This window comes from Lutra lutra, chromosome 11, assembly GCF_902655055.1.
Source record: "Lutra lutra chromosome 11, mLutLut1.2, whole genome shotgun sequence".
Taxonomy (NCBI): domain Eukaryota; kingdom Metazoa; phylum Chordata; class Mammalia; order Carnivora; family Mustelidae; genus Lutra; species Lutra lutra.
Genome location: NC_062288.1, coordinates 41,518,858 through 41,544,482, shown reverse-complemented (window position 1 = coordinate 41,544,482; position 25,625 = coordinate 41,518,858). Strand labels below are relative to the sequence as shown.

The 25,625-nt window shown below is 41.1% G+C and overlaps 1 protein-coding gene and 1 long non-coding RNA gene across 3 annotated transcripts in view; one reads left to right on the top strand and one right to left on the bottom strand.

Moving 5' to 3' along the window:
• The window catches only part of LOC125081116 (uncharacterized), a 126,827-nt gene that overhangs the window by 25,355 nt on the left and 75,847 nt on the right, over positions 1-25,625 (bottom strand). The window lies entirely within an intron of this gene.
• The window catches only part of COL28A1 (collagen type XXVIII alpha 1 chain), a 151,583-nt gene that overhangs the window by 87,793 nt on the left and 38,165 nt on the right, over positions 1-25,625 (top strand). For both annotated transcript variants that reach the window (XM_047695594.1, XM_047695593.1), the window contains exons 26-27: positions 12,698-12,766; positions 16,910-16,978. In XM_047695594.1, coding sequence (XP_047551550.1) covers positions 12,698-12,766; positions 16,910-16,978 — 138 coding nt within the window. The remainder of the gene's footprint in view (positions 1-12,697; positions 12,767-16,909; positions 16,979-25,625) is intronic.

Sequence of the window (25,625 nt, the reverse complement as noted above, 5' to 3'; positions counted from 1 at the left end):
GCAGACCACCATCATCACTTGTCTGGGCCATTAAAATAACCCCTCCTTGGGCCTTCCCTCTTCTACCTCGGCCCTTCTGTTATCTGCCAGGCAGAGCTGTCTTTTAAAACCAGGAATCAGATCATAATACTTTCCTTCTCAAAAAACACTCTGATGGATTCTCTCTGCACTTAAAACAAGATCCTACCGCTTCCTATGACCTATGTATCCCTTCACGGCCTGATTATAGTTCCTACCCCCTTTTCCTTTTTGCCTTTTGTGGGTTACACTGGCCCACCCTATTTCAGTTCATTCTTGCTTCTGGGTCTTGGCTCTGTCAAGATGGCTCATTCGTACGGCCACAGCTCAAATCTTGCCTAACCTGAGCCTGATCGCCTAAACAAAGGACAATCGTCTCTCCCTTCACTCATCACTCTCACATGCCCCTGCATATGTCCTCCACAGAAAAACCACTTTTTCAAACCATCTTGCTCATTTACTGTTCTGTGTGTCCCACCAGAGTGTATGTTTTCCTGAAGGTAGGCTCTTTGTCTTGATCCCTGCCAAATTCCTGGCACCAGAAGTAGCCATGCCACCCAGTAGGGGCTGTATAACATGTTGAGTGAGTGGAAAGTGAATGAACGATCACTATTACCCTAAAGAGAAAACATGTCTGTAGAAACATATCTACTTAGTTTTTCAAGTGCTTCCGGGTCATTAGAGAGAGATGTTCTAATTGCTCAATGTCAGCTTCTTGTTTTGATTTTTTGGTCTCTGCCCCAGCCTGTGGGAGAGACATCACCTTGCCGATGCTTCTGTACAGTGAGGCAGTGGCCCTTTTGCCTTCTCCTTGGGACAATGAAAGGTGGGAGACCCATGGCACTAAATATTGTCTGTAAAGGACAGCTTGACTCCTCCATCTCTGTTAGCATAATCACGAGAGCCCAGGGAGAGGCTGTGTCTGAAAGTACTGTGTAAACTATATGTAAACTATACAAAGGAGCACACGTGAGATACTTTTATCAAGGTTCTGGCTTGCTCTGACTCAGAACTGAATCCAATCCTCTAACATACCTTGACAGTGTCAATAAACCATACTGAAGGTATGGAGATAAGGAAGCATACTTGGGTATGGTAGTATTCTTTTTTTTTCCTTAAAGCATAGTCATCTGTCAAATGTTAAAATTTAAAAATTGGAAGACATTTCAGTATGTAAACTTTGCTGCTTTCTGCTCTGAGTGGAGCATGGGTAAAAATTTTTGTTATTATATAAATTATTATGTAAATTTCCTTTAGTGAGGAAAGTAGAAACTTATTTAATATATGGCATGAAATAAAATGTATTAAATAAATTAAATTAAATGTATTAAATGTATATTGGAATGTGTTTGTATTCTAATAGAAACATGATCATTTATACTTCCACTGAATAGATTATTATATTTTAGATAATATACATAGTATATATCTATGATATATATACTATATATATAGATAGATAGTCAATATCTACATATTTAGATAAGTATACATAGTGTATACATATACATATAAATTATACTATTAAGTTACTATTCTACATTTAGCAATGATTATAAAGGCAAGCAATTATACACAGAAAATATTTTTTTTTAAATTTGTTTCTATTATGTCAGGTCATTTAACATACAAACTAAAATGTTTAGTAAATGATTCCATATACTGGTTTTCTCTGAAAGTCCCCTATATTCGTTATCATGTACATTTTAGGCGGAAGTCAAGAAAAAGCTTGTTCCTTCAAAATTTTATGTTGCCTGTTTTACTTTTTGAAACAACCTACATGTTGCCATAGATGTGTATTAAGGGAGACTCATTATCTATAGACTGAAGGCTGAGGGGAGGCAGCATCAGACAGCTCATTCCTAGCTGAGGGGAGGAGAGAATATTGGCTAGGATCTGCCTCCCCCCTCCCCCAACCCACTCTCAGCTGCCTTTCCATTTTCTCTTTGACCTCATCCTGTGGCTGCTGAGAAAATGTTTTATCCTGGAAATTGTGCAAGCTGGTCTTAGAATTACAGAACTTGGATCACAAACTTGGAAATAAAGGAAATTCTAAAAGCAAACAGCAGCTTTTAAATAATTTTCAATATCATCTCTCGTCTTTGGTAGAGGCCTTAAAGTCTTTATGTCGTCTTTTTCTCTGAAGAAAACTTTTGGAAACACACACACACACACACACACACAAGTAAAGAAAGAGAGATATTTGGAAAAGTTTAATTCCACCTAACTTTGTTCTTCTGGTTTGGTAAAGTGGAGGTGAGACCCTCAAAGTACCTAAAGGTGTCAATGGTAGTGAAAGCAGTGGTCTCAAACGGGTGCAAAATTCACCTCCTTTCATTCTTACTTAAAATACCAGAGAAATTGTAAGTATGTGGGAGTGTGTCTGTGTGTGTATATAATTGTATAGAGATACATATCAGATATGTTTTTCATTTAAACTCTGTGTAGTCACCTTAAAATTCTGGCCTAAAAGCGCATTAACTTACAAAACAAATGTGTTTTGAAATGATGAAACCATTAAGGTTGACAATTTATGGTAGGTTTTGGTGCTATTTAGTTAAGGGCACATGTGTTTAGCATATGACACAGACATTAGAATCAAAGCTTCTATGTTTCAAAACCTATCAGAAGCAGTCCCTGACATCTTGCACCCTTGTAGTACTCTCTGGCTTTTTTCCAAGTGGAAGAATTCCATATGACATCAGTGGTTATAGTACTTCTATTTACAGTTGCCTTCAATTGCATCTGAATTTTGACAAGGGCTTCTGAAAGACTTCTAAAATTCTTATGAAAACTACATTTCTAAGTAGATAGGAGATACAGTTTTAAAATCTGCTTTTGAAACATGCCTGGAAGAGAAACTGACAACTTACTTTCTTGCTGAATGGGAAGCACTCACCTAGTGCCCAGTTCCCCGGACCCAGACTTGTTTGTTGATGGGGAAAGCAAGCTCAAGGATCTTATTTCGTGCTGCCTGTACTTTTTCACTGAACCCCTATAGACAAAAAAGATGCCTTGTGATTTGGGGACTATCATTATGTGACCCTCACCTGCCTTTGAGAAGCTCACTTGACTCTTTGCTCCTGTATTTTCACCTGCAAAGGCTCAAGAGGTACATGGGACCCAGGGGCTGAGCCACTGATATCTCTGAGTGTGAGAGTTTACCCTTGGCCTCCTAGAAGAAACATGCAAAGAGTGCCTCTCCTGAGCTCCGTAAGGACAGGTACATTCTGCCACGTACCTCTCTCAGTTCTTTTAGCCCCCTTCGGTGTGCTAGTTCATCAGAGAAGAAGCCATTTCTTCCCTGAAACTTTGGAGCAGGTGAGCTGGGGTCAGGAAAGACAGTAAGCACAGAAGGTCTCTAACCTGCCTGTTAGGGCCCTCAAGGGGCCTCTTCACCATCAAGTGTTTGGAATAAAATCTGTGGGCAGGAAGCATATGTTGGGTTGTTGCTATTATTATTGTATACTATGTCAATAGACATTATATACTACCTAAATATTTCCAGGATATCATTGCATTTTAAACAACTCCCTTGTTTTATAGGAAAGGAGATAAGGAAGCAGAAAGGCTGAACACCTTGCCCCTTTACAAGAGAAACAGTGTTGATACTATATTGTGTTCATGTGTAAAAGGGAGACTATGAATATGGGTGAATGAATGCAAATGAAATGAATGAATAAATCAGAGCAGAGAGACTGACTTGCCCTGATGTGCAGGTGCTTCATTTTCAAAGCTATCTTCCAGATATCTCGGCATACAGTCAGATTATTTTTCCTTTCCAGCCAGCCAACCTTTACCATCGTCCAAACTTAAATTACGTAAACATTAATGAATTAAATTATGTAAACATTAATGAATTAAATTACGTAAACATTAACCCAGAAGAGTTAAACAATTTTTAAAAGCTTTAAATATTTGCGTATTGTAAATACATGCTTTATTTGACAAAATTGTCCATAGTCATAAATTAAAATGCAAGGCTCTGTGAAATTCCACCGAGTGTCATTATTCTAAAAATGTTCCCAGCATTTGAATTGCCCCTCTGTTCTCTGCAATGGCTCACACATGTGCACACCACCAATAGGCTGTGGCAGAACAGAGGAGCAATTCACACAGAGCTGCATTAGGAATTTGTGAATTCCATTGGTGGACATGGACTGGACAAGAAACTCCATTTTGGACAGTCTCTGACAAGGAGGGCTGGCCTCGGATACAGATTTCATGACAGTGACGTTAAGCATCTGTGATTACAGGTTGGAGCGGGAAAAACCCATCTCCCATAACAGGACTGCAAAATTGTGACAGGCAAGATAATCAGCTCAATACCAGGACTAATTAGAGCCAGATCCATATCAAGTTGAAATACCAAGCAACTTGACCTTTAGATTTCAGAAAAGGTCACATTGAAGACCAGGAAAACTTGACTAGGTGACTTTTCAAGGTTATTCCCCAATTCAGTTACATGCACGTTCTTTAAAATCAGAGCCGTATTTGTCTGTGTTGTGACCTTCAAGGCTGCTTTCATCTCTCCTTGCTGTTTTCCTAGCTCTGCATTTCTCTCCCCAGCAGTACATACATACCACCTCTTCCTTCAGCCCTGGAGACACACAATAAATCCTCCTAGCATTGGCCACCCATCAACACATTTTTATTTTCAGTAATTCAGACTAGAGAAGCTCTCCCTCTGTGGGAAACTATATTGACTATCATTACAAGAGAGACTTCTCTTCTCTCTGTCATTAGGAACAATATCAGTATTTCTATTTTCAAGATTCCCAATGTAGCTAAATAAGAAAGGCTCTCTACCTCTCCAATGATATTCTCAGCACCTTGGCACAGGGGAATCTTTTGTTCATCTTTGAGAAAAGAAACAATCAAATTGTTGATTGTCTTCTCCTCTTCCAACACCCCCCCCCCGCCGCCGCAACCATCCTAAAGCAAGTTTTTAAATTATCATGGACTTTGAGACACTGAAGCTTGGGGGTGAATATTAAAGCTCTAAGGAGAGAAATTAGTTGGAAGAATGGAAATTATTTAAAATATTTTGAAAACACACTGGGAAAATATGCTAAAGCAAATGTTATCATGATCTGAGTGCTTGTTTTTTAGCACCTTCTTCATTATTTTCACATCTCCCTGATAATTGGGCTGGTAACTGTTCCTGTCTCCCTTTTCACATTAAAAGGTGTCGGTGAGAAGTGACTGAGTGCTGTGACAAAGGCCAGTCAACAACAAATATGCATTCTCAGTATCAAGTTGTCTATTCAGAAGCTTACAGAAAGCTAAATTTCCATGGCCATCCTGGCAGGTACGGCAGAGTTACCAGACCAGTGCCTAAGTTCATTACAGAATCCATTCCAGAGCGGTGCTTATGTTTGCGGTAACTGAAGCCTTTGTAGTTAGATCTCAATTTTATTTAGAAGCGAGAAATGATGACGCCTGGGTGGCTTATTTGGTTAAGTGACTGCCTTCATCTCAGGTCATTATCCTGGAGTCCTGGGATCGAGTCCTACATCAGACTCCCTGCTCAGTGGGGAGTCTCCTTCTCCCTCTGACCCTCCCCCTTCTCATGCTCTCTCTCTCATTCTTTGTCTCTCAAATAAATAGATAAAATCTTAAAAAATACAAAACCAGAAAGGAAGAAACATGAGGCAGTTGTTAATCATCATGTTGACTTATGAGTTATTTTGAAACTCAGTCATTCCCTGGTTTCATCATTTAGTAAAATCTTGAGTACTATTCCTGGGGAAATTTTTTGGCAGCTCATTCTTTTCATAGTGAATTCAGTTTGCTTTTCATTGTCCCCCAAGTAGAAAAGCATGAAATCCCTTTTAGAATAACTGTAACCTGTTTCCACAGTCCTCCCAAAGAGTGACAGGGACCTAACAGGCATAGACCAAGGGCAAAGCAGGGATTAGAGCCTCGTTCGTCTATGTGTGTGGTGGGGGTGGGGGAAGGCAGTCTCATTGGGCTGCTTTGTCTTGAAGAGCACTATCTTCTCAAACATTGTATTTAAATCTTATAAAATCCAGAAGGTATAATAGATTGTTTCCTTTTCACTGCTCTGAGGGGACCTCTGTTACTTACTCGCTGTGTGACCTCAGCAAGTTACTTACTCTCCCTGGGACTTAAGCCTCCTCCTCTGTGGTCTGGATAATGATGCCCACCTCACAGGCTTATTCTGAGAAATTAATGGAAGAATGTCTATAAAACATTTGAATGAATTCTAACACACTGATGTCATAGTAGTCATCACAGTGTGCCTTACTCTGCCAAATCAAGTATGTTGCAGTATGGATACAGAAAGAAAATAAGAATTGGTATAGGTAGAAGATCTGGAAAGAGATTAAGTAAAGACATTGGGGTAAACCACAAAACAGAGCAGTGGCAACAATGGGGAGAGGGAGAGGATAGCCTTAGACAGCTGGGCACTGTACATGTGGTGAGGTCCTCTCAGGGATGTGGTTATGAGACTGATGCGCTGCCTACTGTGCTAAGGAGGCACCTCAGGGATGTGGTTATGAAGATGCTTTCTTTCCTCTCCTTGAGAGAGTGTGACCAACTGAATGTAGGAAAAGGACTTTGGAAAAGAGGTAAAGGACTTAGGAAAAGACCCATGGTCTTTGCATTAAATGGTAGCTGGAAGAAAGTCAATGGAGACTTTAGCATTTTGCCTCCAGCTCTTGCCAACACCAAGAAGGGAGGTGGGACCTGGAGTCTGACCTGGGTTTGGATTGCTGCTGGCTGCATGGTTTCTAGGAAATCATGTAGCCTTATCTGGAAGTCTCAGTTTCCTTTCTATAAAATGAAGTAAGCTGATGTTGGGATAATGAATGAAAAGTACCTGCCACATAATACATTTAATAAATGTTAATTATTATTTATTTTATTATTAATTATTGTAATTTTAATGTTATCAAAGCACAGGTTTACCAATGAGAAAAAAAGAATGAATGTGATAATGCGTTTGGTTTCTTTTCCTTTCTATTAAAAAGTGAAGTTTGCGGTATTAATGGTTCCCAGGGCCATCATAAGATTATGTATGATTTTTAAAGGTGTTGAAATCAACCACTCTGCAAGATTATGGTCTAGGGGAAACTTTCACTGAATCATTTGTTAAATTCACATCTACAAGTACTACAGGGAGTTAGTTCTAAAGTTGACCATTTCCTGTGAAAACGGAAGGAGTATCTCAAGTCTAGAATTCCTTTTGTGAGCCAAGAGGAAGCTCTGGGCGATCTAAATAGTTTTGTTTGTTTGTTTTGTGGACGGTAGGGTTAGGACTTAGGCTATGCGGTCTTACAAAATTGGTGGATATAGTCAAAAAGGGCAACTCCAGAATTTGCTTTCAGGGCTCTTTATTATCTCCTGATGCAAGGGCTCCCTCTTCAGGCTTCAGTAACTCTCAGCTCTTGCATGGGAAGCTAAGTCCAGCTGTGCAAGTGCCTGTCATAATTCCTTTTGTTTACGATTGTCATGCCATCCACTGACAATAAAATCATACATCTGAAAGTGTCATGGTGAATGTCTTTCGTAGGTACCACTGGTGCTGCATTGTGGCAGACCGGGTGCTATCAAATGGTGAAGTGAGTCTGGACCATGGTCCTCTTGTAGGCCCTCACTGGGTGTTATGGCCTTCTAGGGCCACATGGCCAAAGGAACCAAAGACAGAATACATCATCAAGACCACACCATAGTAGGGAGACACTGTTTCTGTGGATTCCCGTAGCTCATTAAGTACTTGATATTCCCATCTATTAAAAAGTATGCTACCTGGGTGGCTCAGTGGGTTAAGTCTCTGCCTTCAGTTCAGGTCATGATCCCAGGGTCCTGGGATTGAGCTGCACATGGGGCTCTCTGCTCAGCAGGGAGCCTGCTTCCCTCTCTCTCTCTGCCTGCCTCTCTCCTTACTTGTGATCTCTGTCTGTCAAATAAATAAAATCTTTATTTAAAAAAAAAAGTATGGTACAGAAACACCGAGGGACAACCCTAAACCATGTTACAGACCCACTGTAATGTCTGCAGAGTATGTTAAGGTAAGACTTGATTTAAAATGTTTCAGGTAAATAAATGCATATATCAGATTCTATTTACCTAGGTTAAAAGATCATAAAATATTATTTGGATAGATAAAACACAGCTATATGTCAACAATTACATGGATAAAGATGGACAGCTTATTTGAGGGAAACACTGTAGCATCACATATGATGTGAGAAACATGCCATCAAAGTTCATTGGCCAAGGTTCAAGGACAGAAAGGGCATTAAGGAGTCCACAAGGTGTGCACTCAGCCTTCAGACACCCCTACATGATGAGAGGGAAACTGAGTTAGAGAGAGAATGAATAGCACTAATAAACACGGACAAGGATGGCTTAAAGTACATTCACTCACAACTTATTTCAACTATTTTTCCCACTTGCTTTCCCACATGGGCTCAGTGTGTGTGTGGGTGCGTGTGTGTGTGTGTGTGTGTGTGTGCTAGTATGACTGATACTAATAGAGAATGAAGTTTTAACTAAAATCTTCACAAGAAAAATACCATGAATAGTAGAGTGTTGAATTCTTTCATAAGAGAAACATTACTCAGTAAAAAAAAAATCTCCTACCCTGTCTCCATATTCTAAATTTTTAAAAGGTGTGTAACATTTGGGACATAACCAAGAATGCATGAAAGATATGTAAGTTCTAATGATACTGAATCCGCCCATGTGCTTTCATCCTTTGCCAATCTTTCTATCTCTAAAATCTTGTATTTTTCTCCTTATTAACGGTGAACATCATGGCAGCCTTTCCTCACCTTTACTGGTGAGGTTTTTATTGGATGTCATTCACGGATCTAAAAAAATACTGTTACAAACATTTTATTATGAAGATTATTATGTACATGTAGAAGTAGAAAGGCTAGTAAAATGAACTCCTATTTACCCATCACAATTGAGCTAATATCAGTGTGTGGTCAATCCTGTTCTACCATCCTCTTCCCCTTCTTCCACTGCATTCCTCCGAAGCAAATCCCAGACATCTCCCAAATAAAGGTTTAGCATTTATCTCTCAAATATAAAATCTCTTTTAAAAAAAATAACTGCAGTACCATTAGCAAACTTAAAAAACATTAGTAATTCCTTAGTATCATCAAACATCCAGTGTTCAGATTTATCAGCTTGTCTTACAAATTTGTTACAGTTGGCTTGTCTGAATTGGGATCCAAATGATGTCCACACATTGCATTCGATTGAGATGCTTCTTAAATCTCTTTTAAGCAAAGGTTAGTCATCCTTTGTTTTTCCCCTGTGCTTTCTATGTGGATGAGCTCCTTGTCCTTGAGGGTCTTGCCGATGCTATTCCTACAGTGTCGACATGTTTCTACGTCCTGTGGTTGTCAGATTTAGAGACCTGCTCAGATACAGGTCCTAATTTTCTTAGCAGAAGGCTTTCCAGGTGGGGTTGTAGACTCCCCATTGTGCCATATCTGCCATATCCAGTTGGGGCCCTGTGCTTCCAACCTCATCAGGCAAGGGCCGAGGTGAATAGCAACACAAGAGGGAGCCATTGTATCTGGGGTGGGGTTCACGGTAACCAGGCAAAGAAGAATTACTTTTGACAAAACATCAAATGGTTCTTGGTAGACTCTATTGAAATATGTTTACCTGGGTTCTGTTTGGCTCGTGGGCGTCAAAATGCAGCAAGTGTGTGAATCAGTCAGGGATAACTGGAGACTCTCCCCCAGTGAACTTATGCTCCCTCTGAAGGTACGTATCTTGAGTAAAGAGACTCAAGAAAGGAGAGACAACAGAAATGTACAGGAACATGTTCTTTACTTGGAGCTCTTGATGATAAGTGATCATTTCAGCTGGGAGAAACTTGGGGTCACTCAAAGTTGGGAATCAGAAGGAGAGAGGTGTTAGGGAGATAATTAGTACCTGCAGTCACAAAAGCAGTTGTGGACTATGAGGGAGAGATGGAGACAGGTGACCAGAATCATAAAAGTGGTTTGCAGGCACAAGGGAAATAGGTAATTATGAAATTAGAGATAAGAAGCATTAAGTTGGCAATGAAGTTTACATCTTTTCCTTTTCTTTGAAGGCCTTGTTTTCTCTTTAGGATTTATAAGTAGAAAGTAAAGTTAAAGGAGGATGGGCTGTTTTGCTAGATAAACAATTTCATCATTTCTTATAATCCATGATTTTGCACTGTTGCAATCTAGAAGTTATTTAGCTCCAAACAGAACATGAATGAAACGGGACCTCAGGCAAAGAGCTTGGGAGATTTACCTTCAAAGCCTGGCTGGCTTTGGCTTCTTTCTTATTCTTATTCTTCTTTTTTTTTTTCTTTATAATTTTGTTGAGACATATTTTATATATCCTAGAACTCACACACTCCGAGTGTATGTTTCAATGATTTTTAAAGGAAATTTAGCAAGTTGTAGGACTTATTATAAATCAGTTTTAGAACATTTTCTTCCCCCCAATAAAATCCCTTGTGCCCATTTACAGTTAATCTTGTCCTAGTTCCTGTTCCTCATCCCAGGCAATCATGGATTTATTTTCTGTTTCTATAGATTTGCCTTTTCTGGACATTTCATACAAATGGAATAAAATATGTGGTCTCATAGATCAGGCTTCTTCCACTGTGAATAATGTTTTTGAGGTTCGTGCATGTTGTAGCTTGTAGCTGTGGTCCATTCCTTTTTATTGCTGAATATATCACCTTTTTTAGTTGATAGGCATTTAGGTTGTTTCCAGTTTTTAGCTATTATGAATAATTCTGCTAAGAGCATTCATATGTAAATCTTTGTGTGGACATATGTTTTCATTACCCTTGGGTACAGGAGTGAAATCACTAGTATGCGGTAAATCGATGTTGAACTTTTTTTTTAAAGATTTTATTTATTTATTGGACAGACAGAGATCACAAGTAAGCAGAGCAGCAGGCAGAGAGAGAGGAGGGGAAGCAGGCTCCCTGCTGAGCAGAGAGCCCAATGTGGGGCCTCGATCCCAGGACCCTGGGATCATGACCTGAGCCAAAGGCAGAGGCTTTAATCCACCGAGCCACCCAGGCGCCTGATGTTGAACTTTTTGAGGCATTGCCAAACTGTTTTCCAAAGTGGCTGTACCAACAATTTGTGAGCATTCCTCCTTCTCCACATCCTCCGAGTTCTGCTAGTCAATAGCTATGCTATTGACAAGTAAGTCTTTAGACTTACTTTAGTTTTGGGATGCCTGGGTGGCTCAGTTGGTTAGACTTACTTTAGTTTTCTCTTTAATAAAACAGCTGGGGTTGGGGGCCTGAGTGGCTCAGTCCATTGAGCGTCTGACTCTTGGTTTCAGCTTAGGTCATGATCTTAGGGTTCTGGGATCGAGCCCCACATTGGGTTCTGTTCTCAGCCTGGAGTCTGCTTGAGATTCTCTCTTCCCTCTGCCCCTCCCGCTCCTGCTCTCTTTCTTTCTCTAAAACAAATAAATAAATCCTTAGAACAACAACAACAACAACACACAGCTGGGGTGAGGCATTAATATTTCCCAAGTGCCTCCTCAGCTAGATACGCACAATGGCACAAAAGAGGGAGCCATTTTATCTGGGGTGGGCTTCACAGGACCCAGGCAAAGAAGACAATTATTTCTGGTAAAACATTGAATGGTTCTGGGTAAAATCTATTGAACTGTGTTTACACATAGTTCAATAGATTTGTGTATTGTGTATTATGTGGTCACGATACAATAGATTGTGTGTCTCTATCACAGTCTCTAGACATTGTGATCGAGACACTTGTATTCTTTGTCTTACTTCCCTGTCATCCTCAGGAAACCTAAGTGTGATTTTGTGTATATCTGATGAATGTACTGAGGTTCAGAAATGTTAGATGAGTTAGTCATCGCTATAACACAGGGTTGTCATGAGTACTGAATTACATCCAGTAACCTTTACAAACATGTGGGGCAGAGTTCTGGGTACCAGAAGGTGGCTAATGAAGAGATTTTAATTTCTGTACATCATCCTGTCGTTCACATCTCACACAGATCCAACCACAGGGCCTGAGCTACCCTAATCAGGCCCCACCACTCTTCTGGGCTAGTTGCCTATTCTAAAAGGCTTTAGGGGATCTGCAAAGCTTGTATAGAACTTATCCTGTAACCACAACTGCTTCTAGGGCAGAAATATCTCAAAGCTCATCCTTGACCCCTAGTAGCATAATTTTTGTTGCATAAAACACTAAAAGCAACTAGTTCAGGTTGGGGTTACAGCTTTCAATGGTTTGTTTTTATTCTCTTCTCTTCTTTCTCCCTCCACTCACAATGGCGGCCCTTCTCCAACTTCCAGGGAAGGGAGTTATGAAAAAGTACCTTTGAGGTTGTCAAAAGTTAACTGACTTGATTGCTTTGAAATGGACCCGTATCAGTTGGCTGGAAGGTTACTTAAATGGCAATAAGAAATGAAAACAAAAGGTAATAATACTCCCTTTGTCAAGTAGAGGAAAGTGATCTGCGAGAAAAGGGCTCAGTATCTTAGTCAAATTCAAGGATTTGGGTTTTAAAATATATTTTTATATATGAAAGTTTGTACAAAATATTTTTAACATGAAATATAACATTTTATATAAACTATACAACATAAAGGTTTTTTTCTTGTTGTTTGTTTCAGATCAGTAACTTGTCATTCATCGTGTCTTTTCAGGGAGAGCCTGGTGTCAGAGGCCCCCCAGGCCCCTCTGGGCCTCGGGGCATAGGAACCCAAGGGCCAAAGGTGAGTCTTTAAGTCTGAGCTCTGCGTGAAGTTCAGGTACCATCCGTGCCAAACGAGTGAACATTAACTTCCTAGCACATGTTTATTTTAGTGTTGACTTGTTTTTTCTGGAGTGCTGATGAGAAGTCTTATTTTCTCATATTATATAGCTTTCAGGAAAATTGTTTAAGTGTGTAAAGGCATTTACTTCCCCCAAAGAAATTAGAAAGTGTCTCTTTAGAAAGTGGTTGCAAAACGCTCAAAATATTTCCAGTTTTCTTAGAGGCCGTGCCATCATTAAGGAGCACATTTTCCCTCTAGTCGGAGGGACCTCAGCTGGCCCTTCAACAGAATGCCTGCTAATCTGTCTGTTGTGTCAAATATGCATAGTCCACTCGTCAGGGCCACAGGGCCAGGGTCTAGATTTACTGTCCCATGGAAGGTGAGAGAAACTTCCTCAGGCTCCCTTGGCTCTCCTTTCTATTTCCCTTTCTTTTGTTGTCTCCAATCTGGTGGTTATTCATCCTTTCCTTCTCACAATCCAGTGTTTTTCAAAGAAGGAGACCTTGTCCTCCCTGGTTTGCCCTAGGGGGACATTTGGCAATGTCTGGAATCATTTCTGGGTGTCACAGCAGAGGGAGGAGTGCTGCTGGCATCTAGTGGGAAGAGGCCAGAGATGCTGCTAAACATCCTAGAGCCCCCAGCTCAACGTGGAAATAGCGCAGAGGTCAAAGAGCTGTGTTAACTCTTGATTCATGTGCTCAACAAATAATTCTTTGATTTGTTCAGAAACTAAAATGAAGAGGTATCAGGCATGTTCATAGGGAAAACAGGTGTCAATGGGCCACTTGTTACAAATTCAAATTTCAAATACCTATGTTCGTGACCAGAATGCACAGAAGTGAATTAGAGCCCCACATTAGAGAGGGCAGGGCAAACACCTTATGAATCAAAGACTTTACTGAGGATCCTAGAATTACCAAGATTCTTAGTTTATCTTTTTTTGTCCATCGACTTCATTTTGCTAGTTGGTTTCTTTTTATTCCTAACTTTCTGGATCACTTTACATGGATAAAGATCCTCCCAAGATGTTCATAGTTGTTATCACTGGGTGGTGGAAAGAAGGGTCTATTTTTTCTTTGTTGTTGTCCTCTTTATTTCTGTTTTTAATTTTTTTTTTCAATGAGCAGTCATTCCTCTCACAATTAGAAAAAAATAAAGCTTTTTCTGTAGTGGAAAGAAAAAAAAGGCTGTCTTATACAGTAACTTCTATGAATCCAGCATTTCTCAAAGTTTGTTCCATCAAAATTTAACTAGCAAACTTCTGGAATAAAAAAAAGTTAAGCTAATCTCTCTATTGTGGGACTTCTTAGAGGCTTTACTATATTTTTGTGGTCATAGTTGGAGACATTGTAGGTTCAGGTCAAGACTACCACAATAAAGAGAGTCCAATGAATTTTTTGATTTCGCAGTGCATATAAAAGTCATGTTGCCATTATATTCTAGTCTATTAAGGGTGCAATAGCATTATGTAAAAAAAAAAAACCCACTGATTATATCTTCATTAAAAATGCTTTATTGCTAAAAGTGCTAACCATCATCTGAGCTTTCAGCAAGTTGTCATCTTTTTGCCGAAGGAGGGTCTTGCCTCCATGTTGATGGCTGCTGACTGATGAAGAGTGTGGTTGTTGGAGGTCGGGTGGCTGTGGCAATTTCTGAAAATAATAACACAATGAAGTTTGCCACCTTGGTTGACTTTTCCGTTCACAAATGATTTCTTTGTGGCATGCGTTTGACAGCATTTTACCTAGAATAAAACTTCTTTCAAAATTGGAGTCGTTCCTCCCAAACCCTGCCACTGCTTTATCAACTAAGTTTATGTAATTCTAAATCCTTTGTTATCCTTTCAGTGAACCTTCACATTTCTTGCAAAACGTATCTCTTAAGTAAGAACTTTAAAGTCAGATTTACTACTTGATCCACTAGCTGCAGAATGGATGCTGGTTTAGCAGCCATGGAAACGTTTATCTCATCGTCCTCCTCCACCAAGAACTCTTGAGTTACTAGGTGCGTTGTCGATATTTTGAAAGCAATCTTCTGAGCAGCAGGTCTCCACAGTGGGCTTAAAATGTTCAGTAAACGATACTGTAAACAGAGGTGCTACCATCAGGCTTTGTTGTTCATTTATAAAGCATAGAGTAGACTTAGCACACTTTTTAAGGGCCCTGGGATTTATGAAATGGTAAATGAGCACAGGCTTTGACTTAAGTCCCCATCTGCATCAGCCCCTAACAAGACGGTCAGCCTGTCCTTTGAAGCTTTGAAGCCAGCCACTGACCTCCTCCTAGGTATCAAAGTCCTAGACAGCATCTTCTTCCAATCCAAGGCCGTTTCATCTACGCTGAAAGTCTGTTGTTTAGTGCAGTCGCCATCACTTAACTCTCTGAGCTTGACCTTCCATTCACCTTGCTGCAGCTTCAGAAGCCCCTGCCGTTCACCTTGTACTTTCACGTTACGGAGAGGACTTCCTTCCTGGTGAACCAAACTCTGCTAGCTTCCAACTTTCTTCTGCAGCTTCCTCACTGCTCCCAGCCTCCAGAAAATTAAGAGAGTGGGGGCCTTGCTCTGGATTAGGCTTTGGCTTAAGGGAAAGTTATGGCTGGTTTGATCTGCCCAGACTACTAGAACATTCTCCGTGTCAGCAGGGAGGCTGTTCTGCTTTCTCAAACCTCATGAGTTCACTGGAGGAGCACTTTTCATTTCCTTCAAGAACTTTTCCTTTGCATTCACAATTTTGCTAAATGTTCAGAGCAAGAGGCCTACCTTTGGGCCTATCTTGGCTTTCAACATGCCTTCCTCACTAAGCTTAATCACTTTTAATTAATTAATTAATTAATAAGAAGATTTTTATTTATTTATTTGACAGACAGATCACAAGGAGGCAGAGAGAGAAAGGAGGAAGCAGGCTCCCTGCTGAGCAGTGATTCCCAATGCAGGGCTCGATCCCAGGACCCTGAGATCATGGCCCGAGCCAAAGGCAGAGACTTTAACCCACTGAGCCACCCAGGCTCCCTTCTAGCTTTTAATTTAAAGTGAGAGATGTGTGACTCTTCCTTTCACTTGAACACTTAGAGGACACTGTAGGGTTATTAATTGATCTTATTTCAGTATTGTTGAACGTAAGGGTGTAGGGAGGCCTGAGGGGAGGGAGAAAGAGAGGGGAATGCTATGGAACATAGGGGAACAGCTGATGGAACAATCAGAACAGTACTACGTTTGTCGTTAATTTAGATATCTTAAATGCGTACAGTTCGTGGTGCCATAAAACAATTATAATAGTACCATCAAAGATCACTGATCAGAGATCACCATAAGCAATATAATAACAACGAAAAAGTCTGAAATATTGTGAGAATTACCAAAATGTGACACGGGGACAGAAAGTGAGCAAATGCTATTGGAAAAATAGCACAGCTAGACTTGCCTAACACAGCGTGGCCACAAACCTTCAGTCTATAAAAAAGCAGTATGTGGGGAGCCAAATAGGGAAGCACCAGGAAACAAGGTAGGCCTGTATGCACTTGGGGTCTCCAAGGAGAGGCACACACATGGTATACAACACTTTCCAATCTCATTTGACCACAGAAGTCTTTCCTCAAGAAGTATGGAGTTCACTTATGTTGTAGAAAACACATACTGGGAAATGAGGTACTTTTGCTTCATTGACCTATTTTCCTATCCACTGAATCTTTAACTGCAACCTCAGGGAATAGCTCTCCATATGGAAATGGAGAAACACAGGAGAGGCTACGCAGAATTATGTGTGAGTGGTCTTCACAGCCCTAATGTTCTTGGGGTTGGTGGTAAGGCAGCTAGAGGAGCCCAAGGAGACAAGGATACTGGACCAAATGCTTCTGCTTAGGCCAAGCAGCTCTGCCTTGCCTTTTTACTTGAATTTGGATTATGCATAAGGTTTTTGCAAGGGTTCTGTGGCTTAAAATTGGGGGGAAACACTGTTTTATATAAGATACGATATAGCTACATGGGGCACAGGGATGTTGGTCCTGACCTGACTAAAGTAAGAAGGAAGCCAAGAGCAGTAATACATTGTTTCTTCCTAAATCTTCTCATACTTCTCTTCAATTTCTCTTCATCTTCCAACAGGGAGACACTGGGCAGAAAGGCTTGCCTGGCTCTCCTGGTGCCCCTGGCTATGGATTACAAGGAATTAAAGTAAGTGGATGCAATAGCTTGAGTCACGTCTCAGTTCATGAAAATGATGAGAGAAGAGATTGTGGATAATATCAAACGTGGCTACTGTGAAATGAATTTAATATGAGCTTAGCAGTTAAAATTGCCTCCAGTACTTAGAGACACAATCCAGAAGTGTAAAAATGCTCTAAGTGCATTCATTTCACGAACATGAGACATTACCTAAATTGCTTGGTTGGACATTTAGGGGTTACAGTGACAAACCATCGTCCTTGCTGGTCTCTGAGCTGAGTGGAGAATGTATGCCCAGCTGTGTGTTCGCTCCCTGTCTCTGTCTCCATCTCTCGCCTTCCTCGCCGGTATCTTCCATTATTAGCCCAGGACTTCCTAGTCTTAGCTCGCAGTGGAACCGCCTGGGGAGCACTATGAATAATGCAGATGACCTAACCCAGAAAAATGAGATCTGAATCTCCAGCGCTAGTGCTTGAACACTGTGGGTGTTCCATACGAGTGAAAGCCCCCAGGTGATTCTCCTGTACACCCAGGGTGAGAACTCCAGCTCTGAGCGCTGAGTCTGTGTCATTGGAATTCACAGCTCCCTGGGTTCCTCACTCTTCCTGTCTCAACAGCCATAAGCCCATATAGCAGTGAGGGACTGCCTGGGTGGCCCAGATCTCTATAGACAAAATATGGCATCTGAAGGCTCCTATGCAACCTCAAACAATATCCTCTTCTACATCTCCTGTGTTGATTGATTTTTAATTTTTATTTCTTACTGGCTCATCTCCTTCTATTTTCTCCCAAATAAACTTCTATGGTTTTTTACCACATGTAAGCTTCGAAACAGAGTAATTCATTTGCTAGATAATTGATACTGACTCTTAAAAAGTGGAAACATTCACAATCAATTCTTTTTCAAATAGAATGTCCTAGGAAGTAGGAGACAGTGGGAGCTTGAGATAATAATTGTGAAAAATCCTGTGTTGAAAATAAATCACCTGTTCCTCTTCCTGCATAGAGAGTGAGCTTAGTCAAGAGCAAAAGTCATATAATCTGTGTTAGATCTTTCCCTCTACCATGCAGCATCTAGGGCTTCTGCAGCTGGTCTTCTGAACAACAGCTGCCCATCTGTGGGGCTGAAGATCAAGGGAATGCCCGACAGTTAGCATGTTGCTGATGTACCAGCTCTGGAAAATACAGCAAAAAAAACTGCTTCCTTGTAAACAACATCACTATCACGCTTAGTCTTAAAATTCTACAGTTAAAAGATGGTAACGTTCTATAAATGACTTTGCATAAGTCTGTAGGGGCAATGAACCCATGCTTGGCCACCGGTCTTTTCACCATTAGCTCAACTCATACGTGCTGGTAGCTCCTTATCATAACTGTTCAATCCAGGGCCAGTGTTGTCCTTTACATTATCAGGGGAAAATCTTCCTTATTCCACAAGCAGCACCGTGGGTGGCACTTAATCCTCACCAACTCTGACTCTGGTGCCCTCCCCTCCTCACCACTTGTCCTTTTTTTATGATCCTCCCTGCCCCCAGGGTATGCTATGTTCAATGTCTGTCTTGAGGGAGATTCTGGGGTGAAGCCTACCATGACAGAGAGAGGGCCAAAATTAAAACTGTCACATATCCAGGGTGAGCAGAAATGAGATCATCTTTTCTTCCACTGAGGGCTGTGACCCAATCCTACTTGGCAGGGAGCCCTGACCAAGGCTGTGTCATAGAACCTCTCTAGACTTATTGGATCACTTGGCATCCTGTCAACAGAGGGCAAACCTATTTTACTGAAGACTGCCACCTCATTTTCTTGACCTTGGGTCATACCACTGCTGTGAAAGGGAGGGAACTGAAAGATCTAGTTGTTGGTGTTCCTCTGAGTCATTTTAAGTATAAGTGATGAGGGAAATGTCATTTCTTATGTTCATTTGTTGACCTATTTCCCACCTCTTTCTAAACCCATCTGAATTAGTAAAACACTTCTGTTAGTATGTCGGTTGCTAAGTCTCTGATGGAAGGCCTTGTTCCTGTTGAACTTTAACACTGGGGTCTGATCCATGCCCTCTCTCTCATGCTGTCTCAACCCTGGGGAAAATAAGGGCTTGGGCTACAATCACAGAAGTGATTTGTTCCAGCACTTGCCTAACTTTGCTGCTCAAATATTGTATCTTCAGGCCGTCACTCATCAACCAACCAACCAACCAACAACCAATACTGGTTGAGCACCGTCTATGTCAGGCAAATAGCCTAAATGCAATATAAAATGGTGAATGAAGAGACATGAATTTAGTCATGGCATTTATAGACTATAGGATAATCATACTCTGAGCTCAGAGAGTATGGAGGGGAGGCACATAGAATAAACTGGGTTTACAGTAGGCCAAAGTCACGAGTGTAGTCTGAATCCCAAAAGCAACTGAAAGTCAGGAAAGGATGACATGACCAGACAGGTATTAGAAAAGACTCACTCTTTCTACCATCTGTGGAATGGATGTGCATGACTGCAAGGAATGTAGGTGCTGCTCTTCCCATGACCCCATGTATTCTCCTGATTCTCCAAGCAGAAGAGGGTGACCTTCTGGCAACCCTCTCTTCCCACCTCTCCTGAAGCTCTGGGACCATACATGGGAAACATGGGGACATGATGAGCCCACTCTCCTTGGGCACCAGGGCAGTCTCCTGCAGTTTTTCTGCAGTCCCCACTGTGACTCGGCAGGCTCTGTACTACAGAGAAGCTTTGGCTCCTTTAGAGACTTCAGTGCTTTCTTTCAACTACTGATGCCTGTTGATCGAATGGATGACTATGAGATTATGGCTCCTTGGCCTTGGTCTTTCAGGTTCATGGCATAGGCCGGGAGGTGATTTGATGCCACCATCCTTGTCCCACTGTGAACACTGACCATTCCCCTAAATATGGACTATAGATCTGCCAGGAATCCTCCATGTGAAGTCAGGAGGGAGAAGAAATGGGGTGGGGTCTCAAGGGATTCCTCGTTCTGTCAACAAGCCCTTCTGTGGGCCAGGTAGGATATAATGAGAGGGTGGGCCGGTTTCCCTCTCTCCAGCTTTGTTGAAGTCAGTTCTGGTGTCCTGCTCAGCCCTGACATTGCTGTGGTACTTCTTCTCAGAGGATCAAAAGGTGGTTATTCAAATAAGATTCCTGGTGGCATTCCTTGACTTTAGGAATTTCTGAGGTAGATTTGTGGATTGGGCTCTACTATAACTCCCTACCCATAAACCGTCTATTTATTAAAAAAACGTGCTTCCATGCCTCTGGCTTCCATTCTGCATTTAGGCCTGAACATGACCGATCCAGCCCTGGCTAAAGGAACTGTCCCTGTAGTCAGGCTGGGCGAATGGATGGGCTAATATGTGGGCTAATGGTTATTTAGGCCACGCCAGTGTGAGAAGTAGCCTCAGTGACATGCTGGGGGAATCTGGTGAATGTTATCTGGCAGAAATCCCAGTATTTCCAAAGTAGATAAATAGTGATGATTAGAGTGGTCAGATGTCTTAGAGCTAAAGCATTAACCTCTAAGACGACTGGAGCCCAGAAATGGAGGGAAACTCAATCCAGATGACCTCTCCATCTATATGGAAATCTCAAGGCATGATGGAAAGAAAATGAGCTTTAGAGCCTCATAGACGTTGGTCTGGATCTTGCTAGTTGTGAAAGCTTGGCTGAAGCCTTGAACTTCAGCTTCTGCATCTTTAAAATGGAGATAAGACAGATCATTTGACAAGGCACTGTGAAGATAGAATTGTACAAAGTGCCCAATACATGGTACTGAGTACACAACCAGAGCTGGAGCTATGGAGTCAATAGATTTGAATCATGGCTTCCTAAGTACTATAACCTGGACTCAGTTTTCATATCTGAGTAATGGGGATAATAATAGTACTATTACCTAAAGTTGTCATGAGAAAGAAATGAAATTAAATGAAACTGTACATGTAACACCTTAACACAGGTCTCAGCACATGGTTCCATATGCAGTAAATGTTTGTATTATTCACATTATTGTTCCTTCCTGCTTCCCTCCATTTCCACTAGTCCCTCCTGTATTTTCCAGGATGAAGGCCCAGCATCCTGGCATACAAATGATTTATGCTCTAAAAACATGAAATACTGGTTGCATGACTTAGTGTAGGCCTGGCTTTAGTACTAAATAAACCCCAAAATGAATAATAGCTCAAAAACAGTAGAGGTTTTTGCTCACTTAATGGGACAATGTAGGTGTTCCTTTTGGTGGGCAATTTTCCTTCAGGTAGAATTTCAGAGAATTTCACCCTCCATTTATGCTTCCTCCTTGTGCTGGGCCCCTTTACCACTTAGACCCAGCAGGCAGACAGGGAGAGTGTGAAAGAGGCACACCTGCTTCTCCAAAGTCTTGATCAGGTGTTGACAACATGTCACCTCTGTTCCATCTTACTGGCTGGAACCAGCGTCATGGAAAGGCCATCCAGCTTGTGTGCCCAGGAAGAAGAACCAGAGGTCTGGTGAAGAGCTGGCATTAATGCCACACATAATTTAATGTTTCTAGGAAGGATGGCAACTTTAAAAGTATTTGTTGTTCTGAAGCATATTGCTGCTTCCAGAAGTGAACAGAAGACAAGAGTGGTCTCCATGGCAACTTCCAGAATGCTTTGTCACTGTCCTGAAACTGTGGGGGTGCTGTTACCCGGGCTTCCAAAGACTGGGTTCAGCTTCATCATGCCTTTCATCCTAACTTCAAAAGAAAACCTTAGAGCCTTGCTATCATCTTACTTATTTCATGCAGCCTCAGGAGCACCAAAGAATGATTTAGAAATTTGTCTTGAGCAGAAAGACTGAGTACCAGCCACAGAGCTGGAGGAGGCTGGGGGTTTTTGGGACCAGGAAAGGAACAGGGAAAGCTCATTCCTGTCTGTGACAAAGCCAGGGCGAGAGGACAAGGGCCATCTGGAAGCTGGTAGCAGAGCCGTGGTTCCAAAGTTGGGAGAGATGGTTCCATCAGAGGAGGGAGGCAGAGGTGGCACAAAGAACTGATGTGAGGAATAAAGAAGAACCAGCAGTATAAGGGAGGGGTCCGAGCCTTAGGTGATTATCCAGGACACAACAGCATCTGAAATTCAGCTTGGGTGTGGTGGTGGCTGAGTTAGCCCAGCTTGCAGGACCCACCGTGGGGACAGCCAGAAAGGAAATGGCTTCTTCCTCCAAAGCTCTCTGATTAGAAATTCAGGGTACACCCAGAACTTTGTAAGATTCTTCCTTCCACGTTTGGGGTTAATGTCATTTCTTAGGTACGTTTTTGTTTGTTTCGGCTGCATCAAAGTAACTATCGTTCTCTAAACTCCCAGAGCCATTTTAACTGCAGATCTCCACCTTCTGAGATCCCTTCACCAGAAAGGCTAAAGCTTGAAAGAATGTGAGTGTACTGTGGTGGAGTCTCACACAACCTGGCAGCCTTGTGGGGGGCTCCTACCTATACCGATCACTTTGAAAGTGTTTCTAAAATCCATTTGACTAGATTTTTGGTTAGAGTAGACCTATTATTGCATGGAAAATTGCCCCCACTCAAAGGCCAAATAGAAATGATTTGTTGAAATGAAATTGACTTAAGGAGAAAAAAAAACGAGACCTAATAAAAATTCAATACACACCAAAGTCGCAAATATCTGCGGAAAGGTTAAGAGGTATTGACATTTAGTCTTCCAAACTCATATGTGTGTGATGGTGTTAATACTACAAAAAGAGCAGTAGGCTTAGGTGGCTCAGTCGGTTAAGCATCTGCCTTCAGCTCAGGTCATGATCCTAGGGTCCTGCTCCGCAGGAAGCCTGCCTCTCCCTCTGCCTTCTGCTCCCCCTGCTTGTGCTCTCTTTCTCTCTCTGATAAATAAACAAACAAACAAACAAACAAATAAATAACATCTTTATGAAGAAAGATTATATTGCATGTATTATGCACAGAGATGTTAAGTAACATATCCAACGTCACTCACCCGGGGTCCTCATGTGCCTCCCTGAGGTAACTGCGTGAAGTGTAATAATCAAGTCAGGGTCGGTGTCCGAAGGAGGAAAATGACTGGTTTGAGACTTTCAGGAGTGTCATTCAAAATTTTTATTTGCATCTTGAAATTAAAAGTTGACCCTTCAAGATGGGAGGACAGAGGTAGTGAGGTTTCTTGTCCTGATATTCTAAATTTTTTAAAAGCGAGAGGGATTACAAAGCATTTCTTTCCCCCTGAGAACAGTTCTGTCAGAAGCCGGGGATTGGATTTAGTGAACTGAGATCTGTGGCCAGGCCTCTGGCTAGGAATTCCAGCAGGCTCTGGGCTGGCAGGGTGACTGCCAGGGAGGCTCTAATGACCCACCCTGCCCCACACACATTCAGAGGCTGATGGAGTCCCACCCAGCTGGCTCCTTGGGTGGGTGGATTTACTCTTTCCTTCTGCAAATCTCTGTGACAAATCAGTAAGGGCCAACTGGTATGGAATTTAAACTGTCTTTATGGTTTTACAAACATCTAAAGGACTTCACAGTTATTGACTTTTTATTATCAGCAACTTTGTTTGTCTAGTTGTAGATAGGACTATCTCATTTTAAATATAAGATGTAACAGGAAATGAGGCGATTACCTGTTCAAAACCGGAAACGCTCTAACAAAGCCAAGAGTACAGTTTGTGGCTCAAACAGATAGGCAATAAAGTCAGCTCCCACATAATCTTTCTTTCATCTGAAGAGCAATTCTTCCATCAGCGATTCTTTAAAACTGCTTCTCACATCAGAAGGGTGGGAATCTATGTTCCTTTCTAAAAATCCCTTCCCCTTTTTAAGATTTACTCATTTTTAACTATTGTATTTTCCCTTTACTTTTTTGGAATCTACTCATTTTTATCGCTCTTTTTCGGTATTTACTTTTGAAAAATACTCACTTTTACCTTAGAAAATACCGTTATTAACTTTTCTGATTCCTACAATAATTTCGAACACTAATTCCATCTCCTCTACCCTATCATTTTTCTTCTCTGACTGGAACCACTCTCCTTCTGCCTGATGTGGATTCTTCAGAATTTCCTTTGGTTAAGGAGCCGCTAGAGCAACCTCTCCATTCTTTTTGCCTGAAACTTTCTTTCTTTCTTTATCGATTTCTTTATTTAAAGATTTATTTATTTATTTGAGAGAAAGGGTGTGGTAGGGAGGGGCAAGAGGTAGGGGGAGAGAGAGAGTGTCAAGCAGACTCCATGCTGAGCTCAGACCCCAAGACAGGGCTCGATCCCTCAACACTGAGATCAGGACCTGAGCTGATATCAGGAGTCAGACGCTTAACCAACTGAGCCACCCAGGTGCCCCAAATCTATATTTATTTCTCCTTAATCTCTTCTTAAGATACTTTTCTGAGTATAGAATTCTAGGTACACAGCACTTCCTCTCAGGGCAGGCAAGATTTTCCCATCAGTTGGTCCCCATTGTTGCTCTTGAGAGACCTGTTGAGCTCTCTTGAGAGAGCTCTTGAGACCTGTCATTCTAACTATTCCATTGATGATAATTTGTCCCTGTGTCTGTGACTTTTAATGCTTTCTCTTTTTATTTGGTGTTATCCAGTTTCACTACGATGTATCTAGTTGTAGATTCTTCTTTATGTATCTTGCTTAATCTTAATTTGTTAGAATTTTTAATTTTGTGGACGAGTTTTTGTTTTTTTATCATTTCTGGGAGGCTCTCATCATCCCATCCTCAATCATTCTATAACATTATCCCTTTTTATTGTTTTCATAGCACTATCACCATCTGAAAATATTTGTGGGTTTTTTTTTAATTATCTGTTTTCTTTTGGTTAAAAAAATTTATTTTTTGAGAGCAGGGACTTTGTTTCTTTCATCTGTGCCTAATTTCCCAGCACCTAGCAGAGTGTCTGCCATATAGGAGGCACTTAATAAATATTTGTTTAATGAATGAACAAAGTGATAAATAGTTGAATGGATGTATGAAGGTTATATGGTGGATGATGATAAAGTTCCACCTATAATCATACTGTTGACCCACAAAATGACTCATTTGTATATACTTTAACTCAATAAGCAATTACTAAATTCCATTATTAAGAGAACTCTAAACTTGTGAAATGAGAAATTCTTTTTAAAATCCTAGTGTTTACCAGTGAGAGTACCTTACACTTACAGGCTGCTATACTTGATTGGCCTAACAGATAGAAGAAGTTTACTTGAAATGCTGTATTTGGCTTTCTTGAAAATACATCTTTGTGACCAGATTATCTATTACTACAGTACAACAGGATCAGAGGGAATGCTATCAAAGTAAAAGTACTCATTTGATACAAAGGAACCTGAGGTGTTGTATCTGGTGGTTCTTCTGTATGCTCAGTGGGTTCTGCCTAGTGGGTAATCAGAGTATATATTCAGTAAGTCTTGATCGATCTGATCTAAGTTCTACTTTAAAGACCCTGACTAATATATTAAGGAGATTAAGAGGAGGAAATTTAATTCATCATTACCTGTCACCAGACCAGATAATCTTGGCAATATCATTACATTTCCCATGGTCCTCTTGTTTTTTTAAAAGATTTTATTTATTTATTTGACAGACAGAGATCACAAGTAGGCAGAGAGGCAGGCAGAGAGAGAGAGGAGGAAGCAGGCTCCCCACTGAGCAGAGAGCCCGA